At 33.8% G+C, this 27,316-nt stretch overlaps 4 protein-coding genes across 4 annotated transcripts; 1 reads left to right on the top strand and 3 right to left on the bottom strand.

The window, feature by feature from the left end:
• Positions 1–391: 391 nt before the first annotated feature.
• LOC122578276 lies at positions 392–3,714 on the bottom strand. The gene is made up of 4 exons (XM_043750198.1): positions 3,619–3,714; positions 2,431–2,543; positions 1,715–1,929; positions 392–849 (listed from the first exon to the last, which is right to left on the bottom strand). The coding sequence occupies exons 2-4, from the start codon at positions 2,518–2,520 to the stop codon at positions 561–563; spliced, it is 594 nt and encodes a 197-aa protein (XP_043606133.1). The 5' UTR covers positions 2,521–2,543; positions 3,619–3,714; the 3' UTR covers positions 392–560.
• A 6,066-nt stretch (positions 3,715–9,780) lies between these two features.
• On the bottom strand, positions 9,781–15,864 carry LOC122611155 (carotenoid 9,10(9',10')-cleavage dioxygenase 1-like). Its single transcript, XM_043784131.1, has 12 exons — positions 15,700–15,864; positions 13,694–13,831; positions 13,095–13,197; positions 12,547–12,806; positions 11,986–12,165; positions 11,789–11,867; positions 11,635–11,716; positions 11,488–11,550; positions 11,235–11,373; positions 10,615–10,942; positions 10,167–10,396; positions 9,781–10,034 (listed from the first exon to the last, which is right to left on the bottom strand). The coding sequence occupies exons 1-12, from the start codon at positions 15,808–15,810 to the stop codon at positions 9,918–9,920; spliced, it is 1,830 nt and encodes a 609-aa protein (XP_043640066.1). The 5' UTR covers positions 15,811–15,864; the 3' UTR covers positions 9,781–9,917.
• Positions 15,865–18,283: 2,419 nt separating this feature from the next.
• Positions 18,284–19,811, top strand: LOC122580180 (probable 2-oxoglutarate-dependent dioxygenase AOP1). Its single transcript, XM_043752454.1, has 3 exons — positions 18,284–18,785; positions 18,895–19,216; positions 19,359–19,811. Exons 1-3 carry the CDS (start codon positions 18,430–18,432, stop codon positions 19,611–19,613), a joined length of 933 nt encoding a protein of 310 aa, XP_043608389.1. The 5' UTR covers positions 18,284–18,429; the 3' UTR covers positions 19,614–19,811.
• On the bottom strand, positions 19,761–23,859 carry LOC122610961 (carotenoid 9,10(9',10')-cleavage dioxygenase 1-like). Its single transcript, XM_043783913.1, has 12 exons — positions 23,752–23,859; positions 23,442–23,579; positions 23,111–23,213; positions 22,311–22,570; positions 21,704–21,883; positions 21,445–21,523; positions 21,291–21,372; positions 21,133–21,195; positions 20,845–20,983; positions 20,374–20,701; positions 20,047–20,264; positions 19,761–19,934 (listed from the first exon to the last, which is right to left on the bottom strand). Exons 1-12 carry the CDS (start codon positions 23,857–23,859, stop codon positions 19,827–19,829), a joined length of 1,806 nt encoding a protein of 601 aa, XP_043639848.1. The 3' UTR covers positions 19,761–19,826.
• Between the last annotated feature and the right edge of the window lie 3,457 nt (positions 23,860–27,316).

A 27,316-nucleotide genomic window follows, 5' to 3' on the forward strand; every position in this document is an offset into this window, starting at 1 on the left:
AAAGGTATCCCCGACACCCGATGGGGACTGGTATGGGGATATAATTTAATTTCCCGACGGGGATGGGGACGGGGATTACAAGTGAAAATTGGGTACGGGGATGGGGATTGATATCCCCGACAATCCCTGCCCAATTGCCATCCTTAGTTATATACAATTAGTTCTCAGTTCCAATAGTTCGCATTTTCTGATTCCGTCCAGTTCCGGTCCCATATCTGGTTTAAATCCACCGTACATCATAATTGAGTAGTTGAAAAGAGAAATTTTATACATTTATGGATCAAAGATGGAAAGCCGTCAACAAACAAGGAGTCCTCACACAGAGCTGTCTACTGAAGTACCATCTTATCGATCTCAATGCTAAATTAACCATAAAATGAAACATGGACCATGTAAAACAACTTGATTATCATAAATTAAACATGTTTTTCACCAATATAAGATAGAGCATATTTACACGTTTTGATTGATTCAGACCACCATACTTGGAATTTTATAATGTGACTCCAGTTTGAATGCATAAAGACTGATAAATAAAATTAAGAAAACCCAAATTATTGCTAAGCATTGCCCTTGATGACACCATCGCCATCATATTCAGTGGAGATTGGATCACTGCCGGCACCTTTAACATCATCAAAGTAGTCCTCTCTTGCATTATCAGCCAGCATGAGGGAAACCAACCAGAAGAGAGCTGCATCAAGAGCTAGAAATGCACCACCACCAAGCAATCCAGTTTTTGCTGTAGGGCAAGTTGTTTCAAGGTTGTAATGGACATTGCTGACAAGGTGTTTGTGCTCAGTAATTGTTGGCCATAAAAGCATTGTTGCTGCTAGTCCAGTCGAACCCCTGTGTCATTTGGGTAAACAGGTAAATTGTCAAACCTCAGATAATGGTATAAACACTTTGTATATCACCATAGCTTTGAATCATCAAAATATCTATGTTAAACATCTACAAGTGTCTTACATATGCTGATAGTGATACCAATATCCAAAAATACTAAAAATACTATTCTTTGTACATTTGATATTGTTTTTTATACATAACAATTTACAATACTACTCAAAGTTGTAATTTGAATTTTACGTTGTTTCTAATGATCAGGTTGTGAGTCATCACCAGCAAAGGATATAAAGAAATTTGATTGATAGTATAGCACATGTATTGAGTTTCTCATAAAGTCAAACTCGTGCGACAGGAGGAATAGCAGCTGTTAGTCACATTTGAACTTAGTTACCATGATAAGTGAAGCATGGCACATTTGGTCCAATTCAAGTTCATACAAATAAGTGATAATTTTCCTTTTAACTTTTCAAAACTTTGTATCACTCCCTTATTTAGTAACTACTTACTCTCCTGTCCAAAGTGAGTGCCCACCTTTCTATTATTAGTTTGTCCCAATTTAAGTGCCCTCCTACAAACGAAATATAATTTCTTAACCATTTTACCTTGATACAATGTTTCACAAAACGTACAAAGGACATAGGAGCCGGAGCAAAAAGTTTGGGTAAATGGGTAATATAGTCATTTTTCTATTACACAACGTAATTATACAATTTTTTTTAAGTTTGTGTGTTTTGGTTGTGGACACTTATCTTGGGGGTGAAGGAGTATTTATATATTAGAAATCAGGGGAAGTTATAGATCTTGTTTTACTAATACATATTTCAGGTATTTACAAAGTGGCAAGATTAGGGTGATGTGGACATACAAAGCAATCAGGAAGAATACAAAGAAACTGGTGCTTTTGAACAATGCCTCCCGTGGAACAGACTTCCCTTTGTAGGGATAAAACAACGATGATCCTCCAGCCAAAGTAGATGCAACAAGAAACCCAAATGACAAATATCCCAAAGCCACAGTGGGATCAGCTGGATACTTGCAGATAATGACATCCTTCCCTGTGATCGGGGTTCCAGATGCGGGCTGCAAATACAGATAGGAAAAAAAAAAAAAAAAAAAAACAGAACAAGACAAGCTCAAATAAGATGGTGCATGGATGTGCATTTCGAAACTCGAAAATTATAATGTGATATTATATAGTCAGAGTAGGATACTTGGTTGTAATAAAAATGGGCCGTATGAGTTAGTATTTGGAACTAACGATTTGATAATGAGTTTTCTTTCAACTGATTATGAAAATAATTAGCTGGTGACCAGTTATCATACAAACTTATAACCCAAAACTAATTAACCCTTAGATAATCTAAACTAGAAGCCAACTGTGTATCCAAATTCTTTGGCTTTGGAAAATATATAACTTAAATACGGCCATAAACCAGCTAGTCACAGCTTTGTCTGTAATGCATAAAAAGGCAATATGATTTCTACCTTTTAGTTTTTACTCTAATGACCGGCTGAAATTCTATGATCATATGAAATAGACAACCGAAAGGGTAAAAGACTAAAGGGGAAAATTTAATATACCTTTTTGTTTTCAGCAATAACACCAAACACGAAAGACAAAATCCCAAGGGTTCCAACAAGCAAAGACATCTGTTTGGTAGTAACTGCCATTGCACCTTAAAGATTCTTATATACTGCATGTCAAAATCAGATAATGAGTTAAAACAATAATCCCATGGGTAAATTCAAACAACAAGAAAATGAAGCCATACTGAAATTTTTACCAAGTAGCAATTAGCAATATGCAAAAAATCACACTTTTGATTAAAAAAGCACCTGAAATAAACCTCAAAACCTCCCTAGTTCATACAACTAGAAACACAGGATGACCATATTGTATAACTTAAGGTAAATTTGATAACAGGATACAAAAGTAGGTATCAAGAAGCTTGGCGCAGAGGGTGATCATTCATATAGATGGTTTAGGACCTCGTTATCTTTCGAAGTTAATAGTAGCCCATTTGACAAGTCAATGGGAACCTCAGTTCTGGGAACTAATGAAGATCATATAGTCAAAAAGAAGCAATAATCTGAATATATTCTAGTATTACATAAAGAAAAAAACCTAAAACTTCCGCACATAATGTGACACATCACCCTTTTCTAAGTACGAGACATCATCCTCTTTCCCCCATCCTAAATAAAATGTGACACATAACTCTTTGCATTAAACCACCATCGGCAATCACTCCGAATATCCCTCAAAGTTATACATACAATTTGGGTGAAGAGACTAAGAAATAATAATTTCCATTTAATTTATCAAAGAAGAACAATAATCATTAAAACTCGAGTAACAATTACCACAAAAGTATGCAATTTGTATAGATTGTAAGCTAAAAAGTAACCTACTTGACACCCAAAACTGAGATCAAATACATATACATATGAATATACCAAGATTCAAAAATTTTGAAAAAAAAAAACTCCAAAAGTCAAAAGATACATTAGCATGTTCACACATATTCACTAATGATCCAAGATACATTCCAGAAAAAATAAAATCAAAATTTAAACAATTAAACACACTAATTATATTTCTAAAAAAGAGTATATATATGTGTGTGTGTGTATTTAACTATGTAAATAAAGCCCTACCAAACTACAATTGAGAAAGTAAGAATGAAGACCCTACATATATGTAATGTTTATATCATCAAAGATTGAATTTTTATTTAAGAAAATAAACATAAGTAATGAAAGATATACCCCAAGTCTGGAAACCGGTTGAGATAAGGAGATGGAATGGAATCAGGGTGTGAGATAATCACAAATACCAGGGAATCAATCAAGTCAGCTATAGCTGGGGTGGTTTTATAGTCAACGATGATGTAGTAGAATTTGGGCCCATAAGTTATATAAAATAATAATAATAAGATTATACAAGGCCCATAAACAGAATTTTAATGAAATATTAATTAAATTTTTTTAAAATATCAATAAAAGGAAAATACAAATTGCCGTAGAAAATGGGATCTCTCCCACTTGGGTAGTTGCTCCACTATTATCGGATGTAAAAAGAGTCCTACGTTTACCTAATCAAAATCAAAGCTCGATTTATTTATTTTATTTTATTTGATATTAATAATGTTACAATACAAGTCCTTAAATACTAATCTGACTCTAATTCTCGACCATAAACAAATTAACTCGTTATTTTTTCTTTCAAAGGTTGCCAATTGTTTTATTTAATGTTGATAAGCAAAAAAATATGAATTAACATTAAATGTTGTTTTTTGTATGCTTTGATTTTAATAATGCTTTTGACGCTGTATTGGAGGTAAAATATCGACAGTATTACTAATTACCTTTGATAAAATTATAGCTATCAAGTTTTATCAAAGATATAAATGACCTCTAATATGGTTGGGCGTGAGTTTGATGTTATTACCACTTGTAGACAAATGGTGATAGTCCTAATGTTTACAACCCGATATTTTATTTTAAATGGAAAAACACATCTTTTAAAGTATATAAACAATGTATGCATAATATTCTAATCTGACTTTACATGTCATTGTCATTCTGAATTGATTGTTTGTTTGTTTTCTTTTTTTCCCTTGTGTCATATAAGGCTACACAAGAAAGGTGAAAGTATGAGTCTTGATTACGAAATGTTATTTTAAAGAGAGAGCTTATTGATGGAATCAACTAAAATACCAGAGCACATGTACTTAGTTTAGTATTAGATTCACACAACAATATTTAACCATAATATATGTTTTATTAATTACTATCTATGATACGAAGTATTTTGTATTTGACTTTTACCATGTCTACTAAATATATATGAATTTGTGTTCGTAATTCAAATCCAACAAAATCCCTATTTCGCCCGGGTGATTGCAATACGACTACTCGAATAGTAGATATAAAGGATTCAGAAATGTGTCCAAGTTAATTGTTAATGCAAATTGATTGTGGGGTGTTAAAAAAAACCAAACTTAAATAACCCAACCCAATCCAAATGGGTTCGAGTTATACGGGTTGGATTATTCGGGTTTTAGGTTAGTTATTCAGTTAACCATACCCATATAAATTTAATCAGTTCGGGTTGTGGGTGGTAAAAATTCATTTCGGGTTACCCGAATAAATTCTTCTTATTTCTTAGATTATTATTATTATGATAAATATGACATGATTACTAAAATACTAACAGTAATCAACAATTATAATTTTGTTTTTCCATTAAAACTTTCAACATATATAAATTTTGTCTAATATTATGTCATTTGTTATTGTAAATTTGGAAACAAAAAATGTTAGTACTTCAAATTTAGAGTTACTGATCATTAGAATAACAAGATATATAAGACTTTGACGGAAAGAAACAAGAAAAAGTATTCTTTTAGACTAGACTAGTACTCGGATAATGCATGTACTCTCTTCTTTTTTGTATTCTAATATTTGATTATGCGTAGATCTCTCTCTTTTTCTTTTTTTTTTTTTGAATTGGAATTTTTTGTAGTTGTTTCAAAACATTTTCAATTGGTTAATTCGGGTTTAACCCAAACCAACCTGAACCTTTTAACCCAAAACTCGAAACCTAATTCTTTTTTCGGTTCGATTTATGAGTCACATTTTGCATGATCCAAACCCAGACCCATATAACCCGAAATCCGAATAGCCTGATCAATCAAACACACATATATAATCTACTAGTTCAGTTACAAAATATATGTTTTAAACCTTCATAAATGCAACCGTTTTATAAAAAAGATTCACAACTATAATTTGTTATAGAACATCAAAACCGAGAGGTGTACGTTATTTGTACAATGTAATGTATATATGATAAAAGCTTAATTAGAGGTGAATAAAATTATGAAAAATTCTACAAGGACAAACAAACTATTACAAACTCACGTGAACCAATCATATAAGGAAAAAGAATGAAAAAGGAAAAAAAAAATAATTTTATTAGTTTTTACTGTCTAAATGAGTTTATAACATTTGTTTGTAAGAGTTTGTTTATCAATGTAGAATTTTTCATAAATTATTCAGGTAACAATTATTGGTATACTTAAGTTAAATTAAAATATAATTAATGACTATCATTATGAATAGTGGCATTGCCACTAAAATTGTGATAAATGGCCCAATAAAATATAATCACGTGTCAAGTATTTTCTACTAATGTATTATTATTTTGCATGTTGAAAGTTTGGTTCTTCGTATTTTTATTTTTGCTTACTCTTATATACATACGAATATACGATTATACGAATATGATATGCCAAAGTGGTTTTGATGCTCCCTTTGACGTATTAGGCTTTTTGTGTTTTTTGATTTTTAACTTTATGATACAAAAAAAGTAAAAAAAAGTAGGTAAGTAACTGTTCAGTGCCGTCTTCTGTGGGTTTTGAGCCCCAATACCTTGATGGTGTATGAGGGAGGTTAAGATGTAGGCATATCTTACCTCTAACTAAGTAAAAAAACTCCTTTCAGTTTCTATCTAAATGGTAGAAAATGCCCTCCGGTACAAAACAAACATATAGTAATTTTTTCCGTGGTTGTGCAATTGCTTTAATATAGGTGATTTTGGCATCACCTTACTTTTTTTCGTTTTGCGATTGTTGGGTTATTTATTATTATTTTAAAAAGTTTTTTCCGTCTTTAAACCACATCAATAACAAGTACAATCATGATAATCATAATTTTACTTTACAATTTTTTTTTGTTTGAACGGTAAACTGGGGCTCAGCGGCTTGCCTTTTCATATATCCAGATCCAATCCCTGTGGAAACCCATATTGGGAAAATCTTTGTGTCCATTTTTGTCAGCATCCGCTTACACCGAGATTTGAACCCAAGACCTCCAAATCTCAGGTTCCACCATATATATATATTTTTTTACATTGGGTATTGTTATGAGATAAGTTATTTTAGAGTTACTAAGTATTCTGAAATGTAACAAACTTTCGACGAATAGTATATAGTGTAAAATAACTAAAGTTGTGTGCATTGTATGTAATCATATTTAAATTATGTGTATTGTATGTAAGAATGCATATGTAACAACCCTTGTTAGTTTTTATTTGATCGGATATATTTTCTTACATACAATACACATTATCTAAAAATGATTACGTTAATTAACATTTTTCGATTTAAAATACATCAATAACAAATGTAAATGTAACAACACGACTCGATAACTCGAAAACACAAAAGTTTTTTTTTTTTTTTATATATGCTTCACTGTGCCGCAGTGAGGTCGAGTGCTCCCACTGCGCCGCAATGGAAATTCTCGGGCCAAAACTGGAAGAACCCCCCCCCCCCCCACTGCGCCGCAGTGGGCTTGGCACGCTCCCACTGCGCCGCAGTGGGAAGAAAAGAAATTTTGGCAGTGGGATTCCACTGCGCCGCAGTGGGCTCGGCACGCTCCCACTGCGCCGCAGTGGCCCACAACCCAACAACATCAAACTTTGCCCACTTTAAGACTTAACCAAAACCCTTGAACCACAACCAAAATTATAAGAAATTACATTCCAGAATTGGAAGTAAGAGAGTTAACCCGAAAACATTCATATTTGTCAAATTAGTTTGATCCATGATCGACCACGCAACCATATGGGTCGATTACCCATTTGACATGCTACAACCAAACCAACTATCCTTATCAACTACAAAGGACATGAACATGACCATTTACAAAACATATCAAAATATGGCCAATAACAACCAAAATGTACCATGAGCCAATGTCAAGAGGGACAACTAGGTTTCTAACCAAATCATCGTCATTCGTCGGGAATGACCTAATTACCTTCAAGACGTCCAAAGATCGCTTCAAACTCTAAATCAACTATCTTCAAACAACACTCACTAGTTCCTTCCTCCGGAACTACCTATATAAGAGGGTAAACATCTAAAATATAAGCAAAGGCTTAGTGAATATACTTGCATACATTTACAAATACGAAGGAGGGCATAGTACAAGGACTTTCACATGTAACCTATGGCATCGTGGTGTCACATTTACATATTCACCTTGCACACAAACAATACATATATGGATCCATATAAGCTAAACGATCATAACAAATCATATCTATCGGGATTCTTAGGCCCCGGAGGTTCTTAGGCCTCATATCACATCAACTATCGGGATTCTTAGGCCCCGGAGGTTCTTAGGCCTCATAAACCATGCCCCACATGGGCTTAACGCCGAACCAATTACCATGCTTGGAACATTCACATCTCATGGTAATTGGCCCAACGTATACATAAAGGTATGCAAGAATACTCACCTCCTTCGCAATAAAGAGAATAACGCTAACAACAAGCACAAGCAAGCTTCAACCTAAAATCGTATCGAAAAAAAAAACATAAGCTTACATTCACAACTTGACTAGTTCAACTTAGCCATTCACAATCACTAGCCTTTTCTAAACCCAAAACCCAACCCATTTGTCATTGAGTTACTTTCATCTTTAACTATAACATTAGGTAGTTCAACCTACTATTTTCATTCACACAACAATAACTAGTAATGTTCATCTTTTCTCACAAACTCGATTCATCACATGAATTTATCAATTTCATAATCAAACACATCTTATAACTCAATGACAACTAGGTTAACTAAGGAATTGGAGAAAATGAACCATACTTCATTTTCTAGCAAAATCCCCCAAATTGGTTCATCCATGAACCCTAATTTCAGAAGGAAGATAAAACTAAATTAAGAGAATTCAATACCTCAAGATTCAAAGAGCTAAATCAAGACTATAGGCTACAACTCCTTTTTCTCCCCTTTTTCCTCTTGATTTTCAGCCACCACCCAAAATCACCAAAACCCTAGCTTGTAAATTCCTAATATAGGTGGAGATGATTAATGATTTTGTTCTTGATGAACTACTCTTTGATTTTGAAAGAATATGAGAAGGAATGCATGAAGGGAAGAAGAAAATGGGAGTGGAAGTATGATTCATACTCAAAAGAAGATGTCTGGCACTTCCTATGGGTGCCACGACCCACTCCTCAATTTGGTGGGTGTTTTACCCGCTATCCGCTAAAGTTCCAACTAAATTAATCCCATATCCAAAAATAAAATACTATGAAGTTAATTTAATGTCAAAAACTAAGAGAAGGGGTTAATTTCCTTTACCTTAAAATATTTGGGGTGTTACAGTAAACGCAATCACAATAATTGAGTTTCGCAACGCGGGCATATCTTTATCTTTACTACTTTATAAAGCAAAAACCTATTTTTATTTTTAGAAAGTTTTGCCTTTGAAATACCGAAAGTGTCCTTGGACATTTTATGTTTTTAATGAATTAATTTACACTTCAACCCTTATCTTCTAAAATATTTTCACTATCACCTTTACATTAACCTACAATCCTACACCATTTGACACCGCTACCACCACCAATAATACCATCACCGACAACACAAAACCGCCATCCCCGCTAACTCCGCCGCATTGCGCGGGTACCATTCTCGTAACCTTGAGTTACACCATAAAATCTAGAAAATCAAGCCAGCAGCTTATCATTTTGGCAAACACAGTTACTACGATCAGTTAAATAAACCCTACAGCAACAAACCAACCAGAGAGCTGTAAAAACCAATGTACGGCCCAACGGCTTGATAACATGGCCCAATCAAGACCCTATCTCACTCGGATATGAATCAAGGTAGCAGCTTTTCACACCAACTGTTTTCACCCTTTTCTTCATTACTGTACATTTGTGTGTGTGTGTGGCAATTTCTGGATTTTTATTTTATTTTATTGTGGGCTGACATTAAAAGGTAAGGTAAAAAAACGGAATTTATAATATTTGATTTTTTTTTTATCGTAAATTATTATTCTAATTCTAAATGAGTTGTAGCCAGTTGAAAACAGTCCCAAAGCAAACTTAGTTTACAGAAAAAACTAGACCATACTAGCTAGATGTCGATCTTCACTTTTCATAATATCAAAACAAAATTCATCTTGAACAATTAATAAATGTTAATTAAACAAGTTAAGTCAGAACGAAGTTTGATAAATTTGTGGTTTATGTAGTAGATGTAAAGAAAGATCCATGATGACCATATGGCACTCGTTGCGGCAGACTTATTTTTGCTACCGGCTCATCCGCAAACCTCTTTTTATTAGCATCAACTACTAGTACCTGTAACCAAAAACCATAATAAGCTACATTAATCAGACCTCTGTTACTAATGAAAAGATATATTTAAGAACTGTAGGGCGGTGATATATATTTTTATATATATAGGTTACTGATCGATAGGACAGGACGTACGTAAGAGGTATCATTGTCTTCATCATGAACAAACGTAACAATCCAACCGTCGTCTTCCTTTACGCTTCCTGGTTTCGATACGAAAGCTGATCCTGTGCAAAAGTTGTTCTTTGGTAACCAATGATACTCTATCTTTACGTTCCCTTCACCATTCCTACTTTGCTCCCCGGCTTCTTCTGCTTCTTCTTCTTCAAAGTATAGTTTAGCTAGTCCTCCAAATTTAGTTTTCCCTGAAACATATTTTTCATGGATGGAGGCATTGTCAAGTTTAAATGTTATCCCGTGTGTCGTTTATTGAATTCCCAAGATGAGATAACATACCACATCATATTTAGTTGTTTAAGTAAGTTCTATTCATTTACTACTGCCCAGATCAAATATAACGCCACATTTTAAACATATTCTGCAAAAAGTTTGGTACGATTAAGAGCCATGTAGATTAGATTACCTGCATTAGAGCTTGCAAGGGAGTCAAGAACCTGCGCGTATCCATATTGGTTTTTAAGACCTATAAAATCTGTATTGATCATTGGAAAGTCCATCGAGTATTCTGTTTGAGTTACATCTCTCTCCTTAACTTCTAAAGTCTCCAAGTTCAATCTCCATTCTCTAACAGTAGCAAACAACATTCCTTCTTCTTTTGATCCAGGAGCACTCTCGTTATTGGAGTTCACCGAGTTAAATGTCAATCCTCTAGAGAACCAGTCAAATTTATCCTCCCCCCAGTCGGGTCCTGGAAGAATGGGCTCATTAGCCCTGCATCCTCTTACAACAACCTTTTAAAAAGAAGGATTCATATCAGATGCCAAACTAATATGTTAGGGTCTAAAAGTATCTGAAGTTTAGTAATACATATTTATCGTTTTAGTAATGGCATATCCTCCTAATTGACTCTTGCATTACCTGATTGACGGTTAGTGATGTTTAAAAAATGTCTAGTGTCAAACACTCAAACATTGCTGGAGGATATATAACGACACCAATTATTAAGGTTATGTAATTGTACAAGAGCAATCATCAGAAAACTGAGGTATACAGTGACCATGAAGCTGATATAGATATGCGCACCTCATTCCCATCTTCAAAGGTGTTCATTAGGTGATAAGTAACACAAGGTTCTATCCGGAACCACTTTGCTGAGTCCGCATCACCATAACGGGGAATCACTGCAATCTTTGCATCTTTCTCTTTCTCGTACTTGAATAGCCTACACCGATACTCAAGTTAATGCTTTCCCCCTTTTGCGTCACATTTTCTTTATATGTTGAGAAAGAAGGGAATGGGTGGAAGAGAATGACAAATTTCATGGGAAGGAACTTACTGGCCTCCTTTGAGTACCCTCTCTGTGCTTAGTGTTAGCATAGAATCAATTAAGATGTTATACCTGAATATTACACAAGAAAAACAGATAATTAGCTCATGTTTCTGCAACCTAAATCACTAATATATAGTAGCTGATGCAACTCACTTTTGTGTAACACCAACTTCATGGAAAACTGAACAATGATCTAGTTGTAAGTCCAATTTGTGAATAAGTTCTTTTCCGTCGGCTATTAAAAGAAATTTATCAGAAAATATACATAATTTAAGTACCGTAATTCATTAGTGATCTATAGAAGTACCTGAAATGACACCCACAACACAGTACGGTTTTATCGGCTCAAATCCTACAGTAACAAGTTCCCCAGTTCCAGGTGCTTTCTACACAGTTTTTACATAATTATCTTTATATATTCTTGTGGTTAGAAGAGTTGCCTATGGTTATATCATATGTTATCGTTTATTTAGAAAGGTAAGATAATTTATCATGTATACCAACCTTTGGGTGTGATGTGAAAGCTCGAGACCAACTTCCACTAGGATTCCAGTTATCATAAGTTTCAAGGCTAATTAGGTCTATCTCTTGCGGAAGGAAGTTTTCTGCAACAGAATAGTGCTTTCCACCATGCTCAAAAACACTGGTATTGCTGAGAATTTTGTTATCTTGTCCAAATCTTAACTGTCATTATCACAAATCATATAAAGGCACAAGAAAATCTTATAAGGAAAATTTCTTTGTATCGTGCACTTATGATACATATTTTAATTGCAATTTGAAGTCCGGCCTCATAATGGTAAGTTTTTTTATCCAGTGAAATTAATGGCCCAAGTTTATGCTTTACTTCAATGCAGGCGTCTAAAATACTTTTGAGATATTGTCAAGATTGGGATAAATTGAAAATATGCCAAGTGATATTTTGTATCATAGGTAAAGCGCAGTGCAGCTAAATGAAAGAGTTACCATTAACTTTTTTTAAATGGTATATTCACAAAATTTCTAATAGTTATAGTTTTTGGAAGATAGTTAAACTAGAACCTCATAAGATCTGGGAAATCCTACCTTGTTGAGAATTAATCCAGCAAATAAAGCTTTAGCATCTCCCTCTGCAACAGGAAGAAAGGCAGGTTTCTTCATTACAGATTCTATCTTATATGTTTCTGTTTCCACATGTCTGTTTTTGTAGTAAAATCTCCAATTCCCTTCTGAATCTTTAGTGAAATGCAGAGCATGAAGCATTCCTTCTCCTTCAACCCATAAGCTGTCAGTTTTTCCAAATATTGATTCTGCATTTTTTAAACCTCCAAATAGTGGATTTGGACCTACACAAGGTTCCATATTTTGAGAAGGTGAATTATAGACACACTCATTAATGAAAATCAGTTGCTGACAAAAAGTGCATCAGCCAAAGTCAGTTTTATTATCTGTTTCTAATTTGTCGCGACAACTTTTAATCCTTGCTATCCATCTAAGGTGATACTTTGGTGTTTTTGTTTTATTACCAGGCTTTGCTCTTGTATTATCTTGCAGGTTTAGTTTTCTGCTATAAAATATAAAGAATATTATTATTTAATCATTTATACAATAAATAAGAAGTTCTAATAAAATACCATTTCGTATGTAAATGCCCTCCGGAAAATCTTTTGGGACTTCGCCTTGACAATCATCAACTTTTACAAGTTCTCCAATCTCCTCAACTGGTGCGAAGTTTTTCTGTCAATTAGTAGGTTGTCAAAGAACCGTGTTGAATGTTAGGCGTTGCAATAAATAATAGTATTAGAGGCCAAATCGGAACATCTTATGGAAGAGGATGATAGAAAGGTAACAACATAATTATAATACAAGCATGAGCTTAGCTCCAAACTAAGAGCCCACAGTTTAGAACTTCGACGTTGAGGTTGTCAATTGCTAGAGGTAATCTAAAACTCCTGAGTTTGGATCTCATGTTTGTGGCCGCCTGGTTAAATACATTGGATGCATCGATGTGTGAGCATCAAAGATATCCATCCAATTGGTTAATGGGTGCGATATCCATGGTCTTCAAAATACATTTGGGGAAATATGGAACATGCCCTATTTCTGTTTTTTTATAACAGAGTTCTGTTGCAATGCATTTTCTATTGCAGTGTGACACATAGTTATTGATATGCAAAATATCTACTAAAGAATCTTACAATACATGATTATTTCATTCAGAGAATGAGCATACCTGAGATGGATGCATGGGTTGGTCTGTAAATTGGAAGATGGAATCTACAAGGGAGTTTAATATTGCCAATGAAGCTCTCTGGATGGCTTTATTAGCTTCGGTTGCCAGGTTTGATTTCTCCTGTTTTCGCTTGGTTAGCTGTTGATAGTTAGAATATTAACACCTCAAGAAATTAATTCGTTTTCAAGTTTACAAACAATGATCAATACAAAATCTAGTTGAGTTAGAAGACTTCGCTATCATATTAATATCCATAAGTTTTCCAACTCGTATCTGACATTTTTAGATAAACGTATAGATGAAAACAAAACTGTAAGGGGCATCATACTTGCAATGTCCTTTAAGGCATTATCTCACAATAGACATATTTTGTCATTTAACTTAAGGGCATTCACATATAGCACCCTTAAGGGCAGTGTCCCTACTTACTTAGTGGTCAATGGTCGAAAGCTTAAGCAGTAAAGCAGGTGGGAAGAGTTCAGAACTTTCTTATAGTTTCCCATTATAGTCAAGGTACTGTGTGCTAGTGAACTAAGAGAAAGCATGGAGTGGATCTTTTTTTCACTAGAATACTAGATTGAAGCTATATCTGATGTCATAAGAGTGTTGGATGTAAAATATATCTAAAGGATTTCAAGGCACGATCTTACATATTGTTTGCTCTTTGTTGCATACTAAATTCATATGGTTTTGGTCAAAAGGCGTAAATGACACCTGCATTGCTGTAAAAAAGAGTTTGATAAAGTGATCTGGTTGCATTGAGGTCAATTTCTCTTTAAAACTTTATCCGAGTACGAATCTGTAGTTGCATGTAGCTCAATTTGGGTAAAATCATTGGTTGGGTCACAAAGATCTTGAATAGGTGGATTTTGTTGTGTGTATCAGAACTTAGTTATGATTGGACATCAAATACTACAACAACTGGTACATTTGCATGGTGGTTTGATTGTATAGTATGGAAATTGGGCTTAATTTTAAAATAACAAATAGGTCAGGTGACAGATAGCCCATGGCTATGTGGTGTAACTGTGTAAGGTAAACAGCCATGGAGGTACTTTAAAAAAGGGATGGAGCATTCACGCCTATCCCATGGCAGTGTGGTGCCAGGATGGTCAACCGTGGCCTCCCTATCTTCACAAACTTTGCTATGCCATATGTAGAAGGTCAGGAATCATTTGGGATTGGATCCTATTGTTTGTAACCTTATAAAAGGTACCATGAATGCGATTGTTTGTCACCATCCTATCATTTAGGAAGATTTCGAGGCCTATGAATTAGGAGGATTTTTTAGGTTTATGATTGTTTTTTTTTTTTTTTTTCTTACTTTTCTCATGGGTTAACTTTTTAAATCATCTTTTCCGTATTTCTGGGTTAAAATCCATACATATTAGAAGTTATAACTGCAAAGACGCAGAACCTACTGACCTATATCGATTAGCCCGACATGTAATAAATCCGCATCATTATAATTTAGAAGTTGGAAATGTAATTTCAGATCGGGTTTTGTAATTTAATCTGTAACATTACGTTTAAAGATGAATATACATCTTTCTAATCAATGAAAACAATCAAAACACGGATAGATAGATAGATAGATAGATAGATAGATAGATAGATAGATAGATAGATAGATGCGTGCCCACCCGAAATTTCTCCCCTACTATGACGAGTAACAGATTTTTTTTTTACACAATTAATTTTCATGAGGAAAACATTAATAACCAAATGCTGAAATTGCTCACACAACACAATCGGTAGCTTAAAATTTGCAAGTTTAGAAAAGCAATATTTGCCAGATGTTGATGTACCCATGCATATTAATCATGCGTGTACATATATATCCTTTTAATCATATAAATGTATATATTACGGGCATATATAGTAAATTTCATAGAATTGAAGTAGCTAAGTGGGTTGGATGCTTTTCATCTACTGTATGATTCTTTACTGTGTTCGAGACTGCAGTCTTAAAATGGAACTTTGAGTTTGAGTTTAGATGTAATTACCTTAACAGCGTTCGAGATTGCAGTGTTAAGATCGGAAACTTTAAAACTGACTGGATGATTACTAGCTGAACACCTTACACTAGGAAGTACACATGTTGCCGTTGTTGCCATCGCTATTTGTTTGTGTGTTTTTTGTGACCGAGTTCATCAACTTCCCCCCCGATATATAAAAAGAATCCTCAAATTATAAACATGCCGAAGCCGTCGGTCAATAAAGGAAATTAAGACCCCACAAGTTGATATTTGTATATGTATCTCTAATATGTTGTAAATTTTCATAATGCATGTCTATTTACTTGTAGCCGAGACATTTTTCTTTAAACCGTAATCAAGAATTCAATTAATGGCACAAACGATTCTTGTTTTATGACATTTTAGCAATCGAGAAAAACTTATGTTTGATATCGTGAATCAACTTACATCACATCTTCAAAATTCTTGTCATAGATGATTTTAAATCTAGTACGTCCAAGTTTAAAGTCCTAGATAAGAATTATTCCACTTTTATTAATTATAAAAAACTTCATATTTAACTCTTTATAACTTTAATAATGTTTATGGTTTTAATCCTTTAGTATTTATATCATTAGTCGGTGCGGCTAATTCCCCATGAGGTAATTGTATGATTTTCCATTGTAAAAGGGCGTAGTTCCAATAAAACGGAACCCAAATCCATTTACTGACAATGTAAAGTAAGACGATAAGTAATTTCTATTGGGTTAATTTTTGTACAACTTCGAACCAAAACTTTAGGCTCTATGAGAATTAGACCTTGAGGCGGTTAGATGAGATATTTAGGGAATTTGGGTCATGAGAAGATATAATAGTAATTGTCTCAAATCCTTGTCCCTTGTTGTTTGGTGTAGAGAAACCTACTTATGTTTTGCTTATATAAACACGAGTCATTATTGATGTTTTACTTAATTTATTCTTGTGCGGAAAAACTTCTTGAGAGTTGAAAATATCCTTCAAGAGTGAAACTGGTGAGGGGAATATAAAATTGTTGAGATCGAGTGAGCGTTTACATTTTTATAAGCCAAAGTTTGTAACAGTGGATTAAGCTCATTGAGCTAAACGAAAATATTATTCTTTGTTGTGGTGATTGACCCCAACACTTCTGGTATTTGTAAATAAATTGATTAAACCTCCACACGTACGTAGAGGTGCATCGAACTTTAAACATTAAGTCGCGTTATAATGTTGTAGCAAACGAGTCAATGATTTAGACACCAAGAGGGACTTTTGAGACAATAAACATATCACGATTTAAATTTATTTCATACGTAGTGTAATAGAGAACTAACTTAGAAAGAAGATACAATGCACCGGTGTTGTCACAACATTTTTTGTTATGAATGAAATGGATGACGGGTAATTTGGTTTATCTAAGTGGACAGCTAGATTCGTTAGATGTAACTAGCTAGTGGAAAATGGTCCCCAACTTAAATTGGGCAGCTGGAAATTAACCTCTTGAAAAGTCAACAATTGTGTCCCTGGCACAATGTGATGGATTTCCAGGCATGAATGGTATGGATGACTTTGTCCTTTATAGAACCAAAATATCACATACATTATATGAGACTGGTGGTGGGATGTACTGGGACCAACCAATTTCAGGCTACACGTTTATAGTTTATACAGAGACGAATTGTACGTGTTGTCCATATATTATCATTATCATACCATATCCTGTATATCTATCCATATATATGTAACAACTTTTTGTTTGATAGTCGTATTCGCAAGTTCCATGGTGTGTTATATGCATGCATGGTTTATTGGCCGGTTTATATTCCTTTTTTTTTTTGTTTTTTTTTTATAAATATATATATTTAAGAAACGTTACAAACAACACATTCGCCCACCCTTAATATATGCTGTGATTGAGAGGCCAAATAGCAAATTGCAAGGATGGGCATTAATGATTAATGCATGACATAACAGTTCAAAATTTGTTGGCCTAGCTAGCTAGCTTTTTTCTTTGAGCCGACATCATACTTACATCAAATCATATAGTCAAACACACTATGGTATGCATTTGTAGTTACTTCATCTTCCGTCAAAGCTTTTTGCCTTATTGTTTATAGGTTTTTCCTTTTTAACCTCTTTTTTTTCTTAATTACAAAAACCTTGCATAAAGTCTTTCAAAATTTTTGGTAATGATTAAATATAAATACTTAAAATAAATATAGAGAAGATGGCTATTAAAAAACTTTTCTAACACAAATTTGTGTTAGAAACTTCTGTTTAGAGATGCACTGATAGTAATAAATATATTAGTGCGCCGTGCGCGTTAATATAAACTGAGTTTAAAGTCGAGCAATGTTTACAAAACATGTCAAGTTTGACGCATTCTCTTTGAGCTTACAAACCAGCTTTTTGAGTCAAAATACAAATTCATGTTAAATTAAATTGAAATATGTTGAAGATGAAAATGTAGACTGACATACCTTAATATGACTGTTTTAATTAACAAGATAATCGACAATAATGCTTATGGCAAAATTTTGTCTCGAGGTGAAGTTGAACCTTCCCAACAATTCTACTCGATGCTTCGACATTTGGTTTCTTTAAGGTGAGGTGCATTCATATGTAGAATAGTACACCCAACTTGGTTACTTATTCTAGTTAATTTTTTTTTTATTGACATATCTTGAAAACCTAAAAACTCAAAGCTAGCTTATTTCATATCAATCAATTCATTACTAAAAAAGAAAGTAGTATTATCAAATGGGTTCCCAACCACCTCTACCTACCATAGATTTCTCAAGCATACACAAGCATCACCAAGGAACCATTGCCTGGGATTCATTGAAAACCCAAGTATTCAAAGCCCTTCAAGAATTCGGTTGTTTTGAAGCATCTTTCAATCAGATTTCACTTGATCTCCGAGAGTCCGTTTTTGCCTCATTGAACCAACTATTCTCTCTTCCATTAGAAACCAAGTTAAGAAACAACCGCGAAAAGCCCTTTTATGGCTACATTGGTCCCTCCAAAGATGTTCCACTATTTGAGAGCTTGGGAATTGACGACATTCAAAGCTTCACTAATCTCATGTGGCCTCATAATGGCAACCATGAATTTTGGTAACTTATCTAAACTAATTTTTTTAAGACAGTACATTTTTTTTTTCTTTTTCTTATTTCTAAGATTTAATTTTCTGTTATACATTTGTACGTATAATAATAATAATAGTGAGAGCATGAAAAAATACATAGAGAAGTTATCAGAGTTGGATGAGATGGTAAGGATGATGGTTCTGGAGTGCTTGAATCTGGAAAAATATATCGATGAACACATGGAACTAACCAAATATCTTACAAGGGTTATGAGATATAGAGTTCCTGACGAACACGAGTCCGAATTGGGACTAAGAGATCATGCAGATAAGAACATAGTGACAATCATACATCAAAATGACGCCGGAGGACTAGAGGTACAGAACAAAGAAGGCGAATGGATTAGTGCGAAAACTTCTGCAAATTGCTTTGTAGTTATGGCCGGAGAAAGCTTCCATGTAAGCTGACCCAATAGTATAGTATCATATCAATCTTAAATGATTCAATAAGTTATAGAGCAATTAATTAAGCAACTAATTAAAAAGTTTTAATTAAGTTGCAATATTAATTCGATCATATTTGGTATGGATGTGCATGCAGGCATGGACGAATGGTCGATTGCGTGCACCAGTTCATAGAGTGGTGATGAAGGGAGACCAAACCAGATTTTCAATCGGTTTGTTTTCAGTTGGAAAATCAGGGAAATTCATAAAAGCTCCAAAAGAAATGGTGAATGAGGACTACCCGTTACTCTTCAAGCCTTTTGATTATGAAGAGTTTCTTAAATTCTTCGTATTGGAAGAAAATATCGGCAATAAGTTGGCATTAAAAAAGTATTGTGGTGTCTCACAGTAAAAATCTGACACGGTACGTGACAAGAAGTCTATATACTTGTCAAACTCCATAGCATAAAATAGCATTTTTGATATTGCATCTGTGTTCTTAACTTCTTATCATAGCATGATGTGTAAATTTTGAAGGAAAAAAATGTAATAAGATGGATCAATCATATCTTCACGTGCATTAATGAAGAACTTTAAAATGCTTTAGATAGATTCAAGTGCTTGCTTATGTAGACGCAAAGAAAGAACCATGATGACCATATGGCACCCGTTGAGGGAGATTAATCTTGGCTGTTGGCTCATCACAAAATTTCTTAGCATCGATTACCAATACCTGTAGAAAAGCAGAAAGTAAATTAAGGGTCAGAATCGTTAGTACATTGTGTTTGGTTGGGTATGTATATCTAGTTGCCGGCTTTCCAGCAGTTGATCAATGGTATACATACATAGGATTTGTTTGTGTCTTCATCATGAGCAAATGTAATAATCCAACCATCATCTTCATCTATGGCTTCTGGCTTTGCCACGAAAGCCGATCCTGTACAAAAGTTATTTTTGGGTAACCAATGGTACTCTGTTTTTATATTCTGTTCGCCATTGGTGTCTTGCTCCTCGACCTTTACTTCAAAGTACAACTTGGCGAGTCCACCATATTTAGTTTTTGCTGAAACATATTTTTAGAAGAATTTTTAGCTAAATTTTCTAGTGAGAGCCGGTTTTCATCTACGATAGTTGATTAAGAGCCATATGTCCATATTTAAGTATACAAATACCTGATTTAGAGCTTGCAAGGGAATCAATAACCTGAGTGTATCCATATTGATGTTTAAGACCTATAAAATCTGCATTGATCATTGGGAAGTCCATCGAGTATTCAGTTCCAGTTATATCTTTCTCCTTAACCTCCATCGTCTCCAAGTTTAATCGCCATTCCCTGACTCTAGTGAATAGCATTCCTTCTTCTGTCATTCCGTGACCATTTCTATTGCCCGAGTCCCCCGTTTTAAAGTTAAATCCTTTAGAGAACCACTCAAACTTATTCTCACCCCACCCAGGTCCTGGAATGATGGCTGCATTAGCTTTACATCCTCTCACAACAACCTGTTCATTATAATAATTACACACTAATTCATGCTTTTGGGGTGTAGAAAAATATTGTTAAAGTGCAGAGGACCGATAACACAGAACCAATAGGAAAATAAACCAAATTTTTAATGACATGAACAATTACATACGATAGATACCTCATCTCCATCTTCAAAGCTGTTCAGTAGGTGATAAGTACAACATCGTTCTATATGAAACCACTTAATCGAGTCAGCATCACCATAGCGAGGAATCACTGCGATTCTTGCATCTTTCTCCCTCTCATACTTAAATAACCTAACACCAACAAAATTTAATGTTTTTTAGTAATGTTCTTGTGCCTAAGAAGTAATTAACGGGTGGATATTAGCTGAAAATTGAAGTTCTTCTGCTAATGGCAGAGGAAATAAGAATGAACGAGCATGAATATGTGGAAAAGTACTTACTGGCCTCCTTTTATCACCCTCTCCTTGCTTAGTGTGAGCATAGAATCGATTAGTACGTTGTACCTATGTAACACAGAAAGAAAATGCCTGCAAGTTAGGTCACATTTATGACTATTTAAAATTATAGGATCGAATACAAAACGGCTTATGCAACTCACTGTTTCGTGACACCTACTTCATGGCATATCGAACAATGATCTAGCTGTAGATCGAACTTGTGGATAAGCTCTTTTCCATCAACTGTATAAAAATTGTGATTAGAATACATACATACATAGTTCAAAATCATAGCCACTCGTTAAGTTTAATAACCTGAGATTACACCCATAACACAATATGGTTTCATCGGCTCAAACCCCATCATAACCAGTTCCCCTGTACCTGGTACTTTCTACACAGAACAGAAAACAAGTTTTTTATGAGCTTGTGGATTTAATGAACATTAATTTATCACTCACAATTCAACTAAAGACTTAAATAGGTTAGTTTCTTGTGTGAAACATAAATAAGTTCACATAATGTATCGTGCATTTTGCAAAGAATTAGAACATAGTAACACTTATCTACCAACCTTCGGGTGAGATGTGAAAGGTCGTGACCAAGCTCCATTCAGGTTCCAATTACCATAGGTTGCAAGACTAACTAAATCTATCTCTTGTGGCACATAATTCTCAGCAATTGAATAGTACTTTCCTCCATGCTCAAAAACATTGGTGTTGCTCATGATTTTGTTGACTTCCCCAAATCTCAGCTGCCACAATCGAATAATGATATCAGTTGGATAACTGGTATTTTGAGGTTTCAGTGTTTTACAAGTTATTCTCCCTTTACTGATACTCTTAACATATAGAGGTGCTATGTACACAACAATATTCGCCATACACAACAAATGAGTATCATACTACTTGGTTATGCATAAGATTGTTGGGTGTGGAAAAGTGTGTTGTGTATATTATTACTTCCTATTTAACAAGCAATGAATTACATCTTTAAAATCTTCTGGTTCTGGTTTTTTTGGTAAAAAGGTCAATCTGGTTTCAGCAAGTAACATGTCACTGAAAAATCTCGCGCATTGGTACATATTGACGTGTTTCCATTGCGCTTTGAAAATATTTTTAGCAATGTGAAAATTAGGTGATGCATGAATATGGGAAGTTCTCATCCGGCTGGGATCCTACCATGTTGAAAAACGATGAAGCTAGTGTGGCCGCAGGATCTCCTTCAACAGCAGGAAGAAAGCAAGGTCTCTTCCTTTCTGTTTCCATTTTATATGTTTCTGTTTCCACAAATCGGTTGTTGTAGGAAACGGTCCAGTTTCCTTCTGCATCTTTGGTGACATACAGAGCATGAAGCATCCCTTCTCCTTCAATCCATATGCTGTCTGTTTTACCAAACACCGATACTGTAGATTTTAAACCTCCAAATAGAGGATTTGAGCCTGCATAAGATTTCAGAATTTCAGGATTATGTTTGGGTGATGTATCATCAATCAATTTGGGATCACTGAATGAACTTTTCTTAAAAAAAAAGGAACATAAAAAACTCAAAGCAGTAGCAGACCGAGGTTATCTAACCCATGCTCGACCATCAAAAATGTTTCTGAGTGTATATATATTGTGCTATGCTACCATTGCAATTCTTATTTGTGTTTACTGCCTCAAAGTCACCGACCAAATCTTCATACCTCTTATTTATTATGCAGACAATTTGTTTTATGCTGTTCTGTATATGACCTGGCCGGCTTTGAGTGACGTATCTGTTTGTTGTTTTCGTTTTGTGCAAAAAGACAATCATATCAAAATTAATTAAATATTTTCACTCGTACTAGTTTATGTGGTTTCCAGTATTTTGTTAATTTCTTCACAAATTGATAGTGCCTAGCTTCATGTAATTCACTACTTTTGAAAACTTTAAGAATCATATTATCACAAAGAAACTATTAAAATGGATATTGATCGAAAAGCGAAGAAGCAAACACCATTTCTAACAAAAACACCCTCTGGGAAATCTTCAGGAATCTCCCCATGACTACAATTAACTTTTACAGGTCCTCCAATTTCGTCAACAGGGGCAAAGTTTGCCTGCGAATAGACAAAGTAAAGTTGTCAAATTTTTCTAGAGAAGGCAATATACGTACAGTTGCTGAGGAGTATGGCAGCTCAAAGAGAGAAAAGTAGCATTTAGAAAAGGCTAGCTAGCTAGGCAATATTTTAGTTTGAAACAAGCATTTTAAGATAAAAGTATAGTGAAGTAAGATAGATGTTTGAGTTGAAGGTATATATCTTGCATATATATATATATACACACACCTGTGACGGAAGCATTGGTTGGTCGACAAATTGAAAAATGGAATCCACAAGGGTGTTGAGTATTGACAAAGGAGCCATCTTGATAGCTTTACTAGCTTCACTTTTGAGAGTTGCTATTCCCATTTCCCCTATCATGGGCTGCTTGACAGGGAAAAAGAATACAAACAATATCAGAATCACTAATAATAACCAAATTTCCCTGAGAGTTCTATAATATTCTCTTGAGCTGCCATTATTTTGTTTATTTTGGATTTGTTGATGACATTTAAGAAAAGGTATATATAACTTAGAATTTATCTGAGTTTGATACCTTTACAGCAGTTGAGAGTGCAGTCTTGAGATGACCAACTGCAAAGTTAACGGGACGATTATTGGTCGAACACTTGACACCCAAAAGGAAGCATGTTGTAGTTGCCATCTCTCTCTACAGATTTCAATGTCTCTATCGCTATATATACTAGCTTATCTTTACTATTTAATAAAGCAAAAGCCTATTTTTATTTTTAGAAAGTTCTGTTTTTGAAATACCGAAAGTGCCCTTGGACATTTTATGTTTTTAATGAATTAATTTACACTTCAACCATTATCTTCTAAAATATTTTCACTATCACCTTTACATCAACCTACAATCCTACACCATTTGACACCGCCACCACCACCAATAATACCATCACCGACAACACAAAACCGCTGTCCCCGCTAACGTCGCCGCATTGAGCAGGTACCATGCTCGTGATCATACACGGATTGCATAAAGAATCATCATATATAGATTAATTAAAATAATCATTAAAATAGTGAGAATGACATTTAAAGGAATTTCACAATAGAGTCTTCCACTGAAGCAGGTTTGAGTCTTGCAAAGGGGGAGAGTTTTATCCCAATTAAATGCCGTGCCTTTGGGCGGTTTAGTTGAGAGTTTCTCCTCCTACTAGGTATTGAGGGTGTGAGGGCTCTCTAGTGTGGACCTGGTTAAAACAACGTAAGCTAGATCCTTTGTTGCGAGCAAATGATCCACACCTTAAAAAAAAATTGTCGTTAAGCTTTTCAATGTTCAGTTTTTAGAAATGGTCTTTTTTTCTAACTAGGAGTGGTGCGGTTTAGAGGCTAGCCGCACGGCGGCATTGCCTGCCCCCGTTGTTCGGTGAAATTGAAAAACCATGGCTTGGCAAATCGTGGTTCATCTCGTGGTTGAAAAACACTCCAATAGTCACATGGCCGTTAAAAATAGCAGTTTGTCACATTAAGAAAAATAATCTTTCTTTTTTCTTTTTACCTATTTATACTCAATTTTCACCTAAACAAATCACTACCTACATAAGGTATGGTTTAACCCTAACCTTAATATAAGTTACATATTGTTTTTTAACTTATATTTTACACGAGGTATGGTTTAACCCTAACCCTAATATAAGTTACATATTTTTTTTAACTTATACTTCATACTTTTGTAATTTATAGTTTTGTTAGTAACGGTTCAAGAATAACATGATGAAGACGTTCAATAAGTTGATAAAGAAGATATTCCAAAAAAATGATTTATGAAAACAATGAGAGAAAAAAATTGACTGCTGGATAAAAAACGGTTTTGGGAAAGGGAAATGCGTGGATTCAAATCTCGACATGTAAAAAAGGTTGGTAATAAACATATATTAATTTAATCACACAGTAGAGTACAAATGTACAATGAACCATGCCATGCGTGTCTTTAACATCCTATACGTTCAAGCGGTACAATCATATTTTATTTTGTTTAATTTTTTATACTTGTATTAATTTATATATTACTTTTAGAATTTTGATTCTTGTTCATATTTATAATTTATATTTATATACTTGTATTATTTTTATACTATGTAAACACGTCTTTAGGAGAGTTGGTGTAACGATGTTGACGTGATGAAAAATACCATGGTTGATTACCAAACCAAAATAAATAGAGCTTTTGGTCATGTAGAAGCGTAAAGGTGGTTAGACATCATGAAAAATGGTTTAAACAACTGTGTGTGGGTCAAGAAGCTCTGAGACCCGTTCTGACAAACAAAAAAAATTGTTGGAATCGGGCAACTATGAATATATAGCAACGACCAACAACAACTATGATCCTGTTTTGGCGAATCTCAATGAAGATGCGATCCCTACCCAATCAAGAAAAAATGCAAAAAAGAGCATTGTTAAGTTAAACCTCGCCAAAGGCTAGTTTTGCTGACCAACGATACTTACACGACAAAGATAACACAACTACTGACGGAGGCAGCGAAGAAAAATCGCCAAAAAGAAGAATTAATTTGCTGAAAAGTTGTAGGTCGCACAACTCGTTCAAGTGAACGAAAAGACTATGCATAAAGGTATTTCTAGTATTTTTTACCCAATCGCACGATCATATCACTAAGGCTTTTATGTTAGCATGGACTCTTGACGAAAAAAAAAACCCATAAATAAGCCGCAAAATATGGATGCTTATGTAGAAAATAAAACATTTTTGTGTTTTTATTTTGAATGACATTCGCATATTCACACTATCATATTTATATTTATTTTCAAAAATCACAAAAGGAATATAATAAAAAACAAAAAATAAATAGAAATTTACAAATTGTTAAAAAAACAGTTAGAAAATAAAATTTGATCAAAAATTAAGAATAAAATTGTTATTAAAAAATTAAAATGTCAGAAAGTCAAAAGTCACAAAAGAAAATATAATAATACAAAAGATGAAAAAGAAAAAGTAAAATTAAAACAAAAAACTTATAACAAAAGTTTGAAAAGGCTTATATATAACTTTTGAAGAATTAGAAGGGTAATTTTAAAAAAAAAAAACCAAAAAAAGGGAAATGTAAAGTTTAATATCAAGAAAACAAAAATTAAAGTTGGGTGGGCTGAAAATCAATCTTAAAAGTTAAAAAATAAACAAAAATGTTGTTAAAATAATAAAATGTCAAAAAACCAAAAGTTACAAATGAAAATCTATATCTATAACTAAGAGATGATATGAAAAATCGTATGTAGTATTTTCTTTTAAATGACAAATAAGATTTTTGTTTATTTGTTAAATTGTTAATATTTTTTATAATTAAAATTTAATTTTTAATATCATGTATTAAAAATAGATATCGATGTTCATTATTTTATATTTGTTTATCTATAACTACCTATAAAGCATTTTGGATTTCTAAATTCGGAATGTCTTAGAAATTCAGACTTTACATATTACCACTTTTACATATTTATAACATATATCATTTATCTTTTAATATACTTATACTATCACACTTTATCTATGATCTATAATCTATCTATCTATACCCGTTATAAAGAGGATAATATTAAGACATTAAGCATATTTTTTCCCCAAAATACCCTCACCTTATTCCTGAAGTTTCAAAAGTACCCTTCCACACAAACAAAAAACCCACACATCCTAAAAAAATATATATTGACAAACAAAAGCACACACATCCTAAAAAACACATAACCGAGCCGTCGCCGCCGTAATTGGTCATATCCACGAACCACCACATTTAACAAGTGCTTTTTAACCGGTTTCGCTATAACGCGCGGGCACCAGGCTAGTATACATAGATGTTCATTATAGTATACGTATGATGTTATATTTTTGGTATACTTTTTTTTAAACGGCAATATATATATATATATATATATATATTAACTATATAATAACTGACTTATTGCTAGGGGTTAAAGTTACAATTACAAATACACATTCTAGATAGTCTAACAATTTACTCTACCTAGAACCCTCCCAAAACTTTAACTAGGCCAAAAAAATAAAAATAAATAATTGATCATACCTTTTTTCATATGTCTTTTAATTTTATTATTATTTGTGTATTGTCTATTTAATTAATTACACT

This window comes from Erigeron canadensis, chromosome 8, assembly GCF_010389155.1.
Source record: "Erigeron canadensis isolate Cc75 chromosome 8, C_canadensis_v1, whole genome shotgun sequence".
Lineage (NCBI taxonomy): Eukaryota > Viridiplantae > Streptophyta > Magnoliopsida > Asterales > Asteraceae > Erigeron > Erigeron canadensis.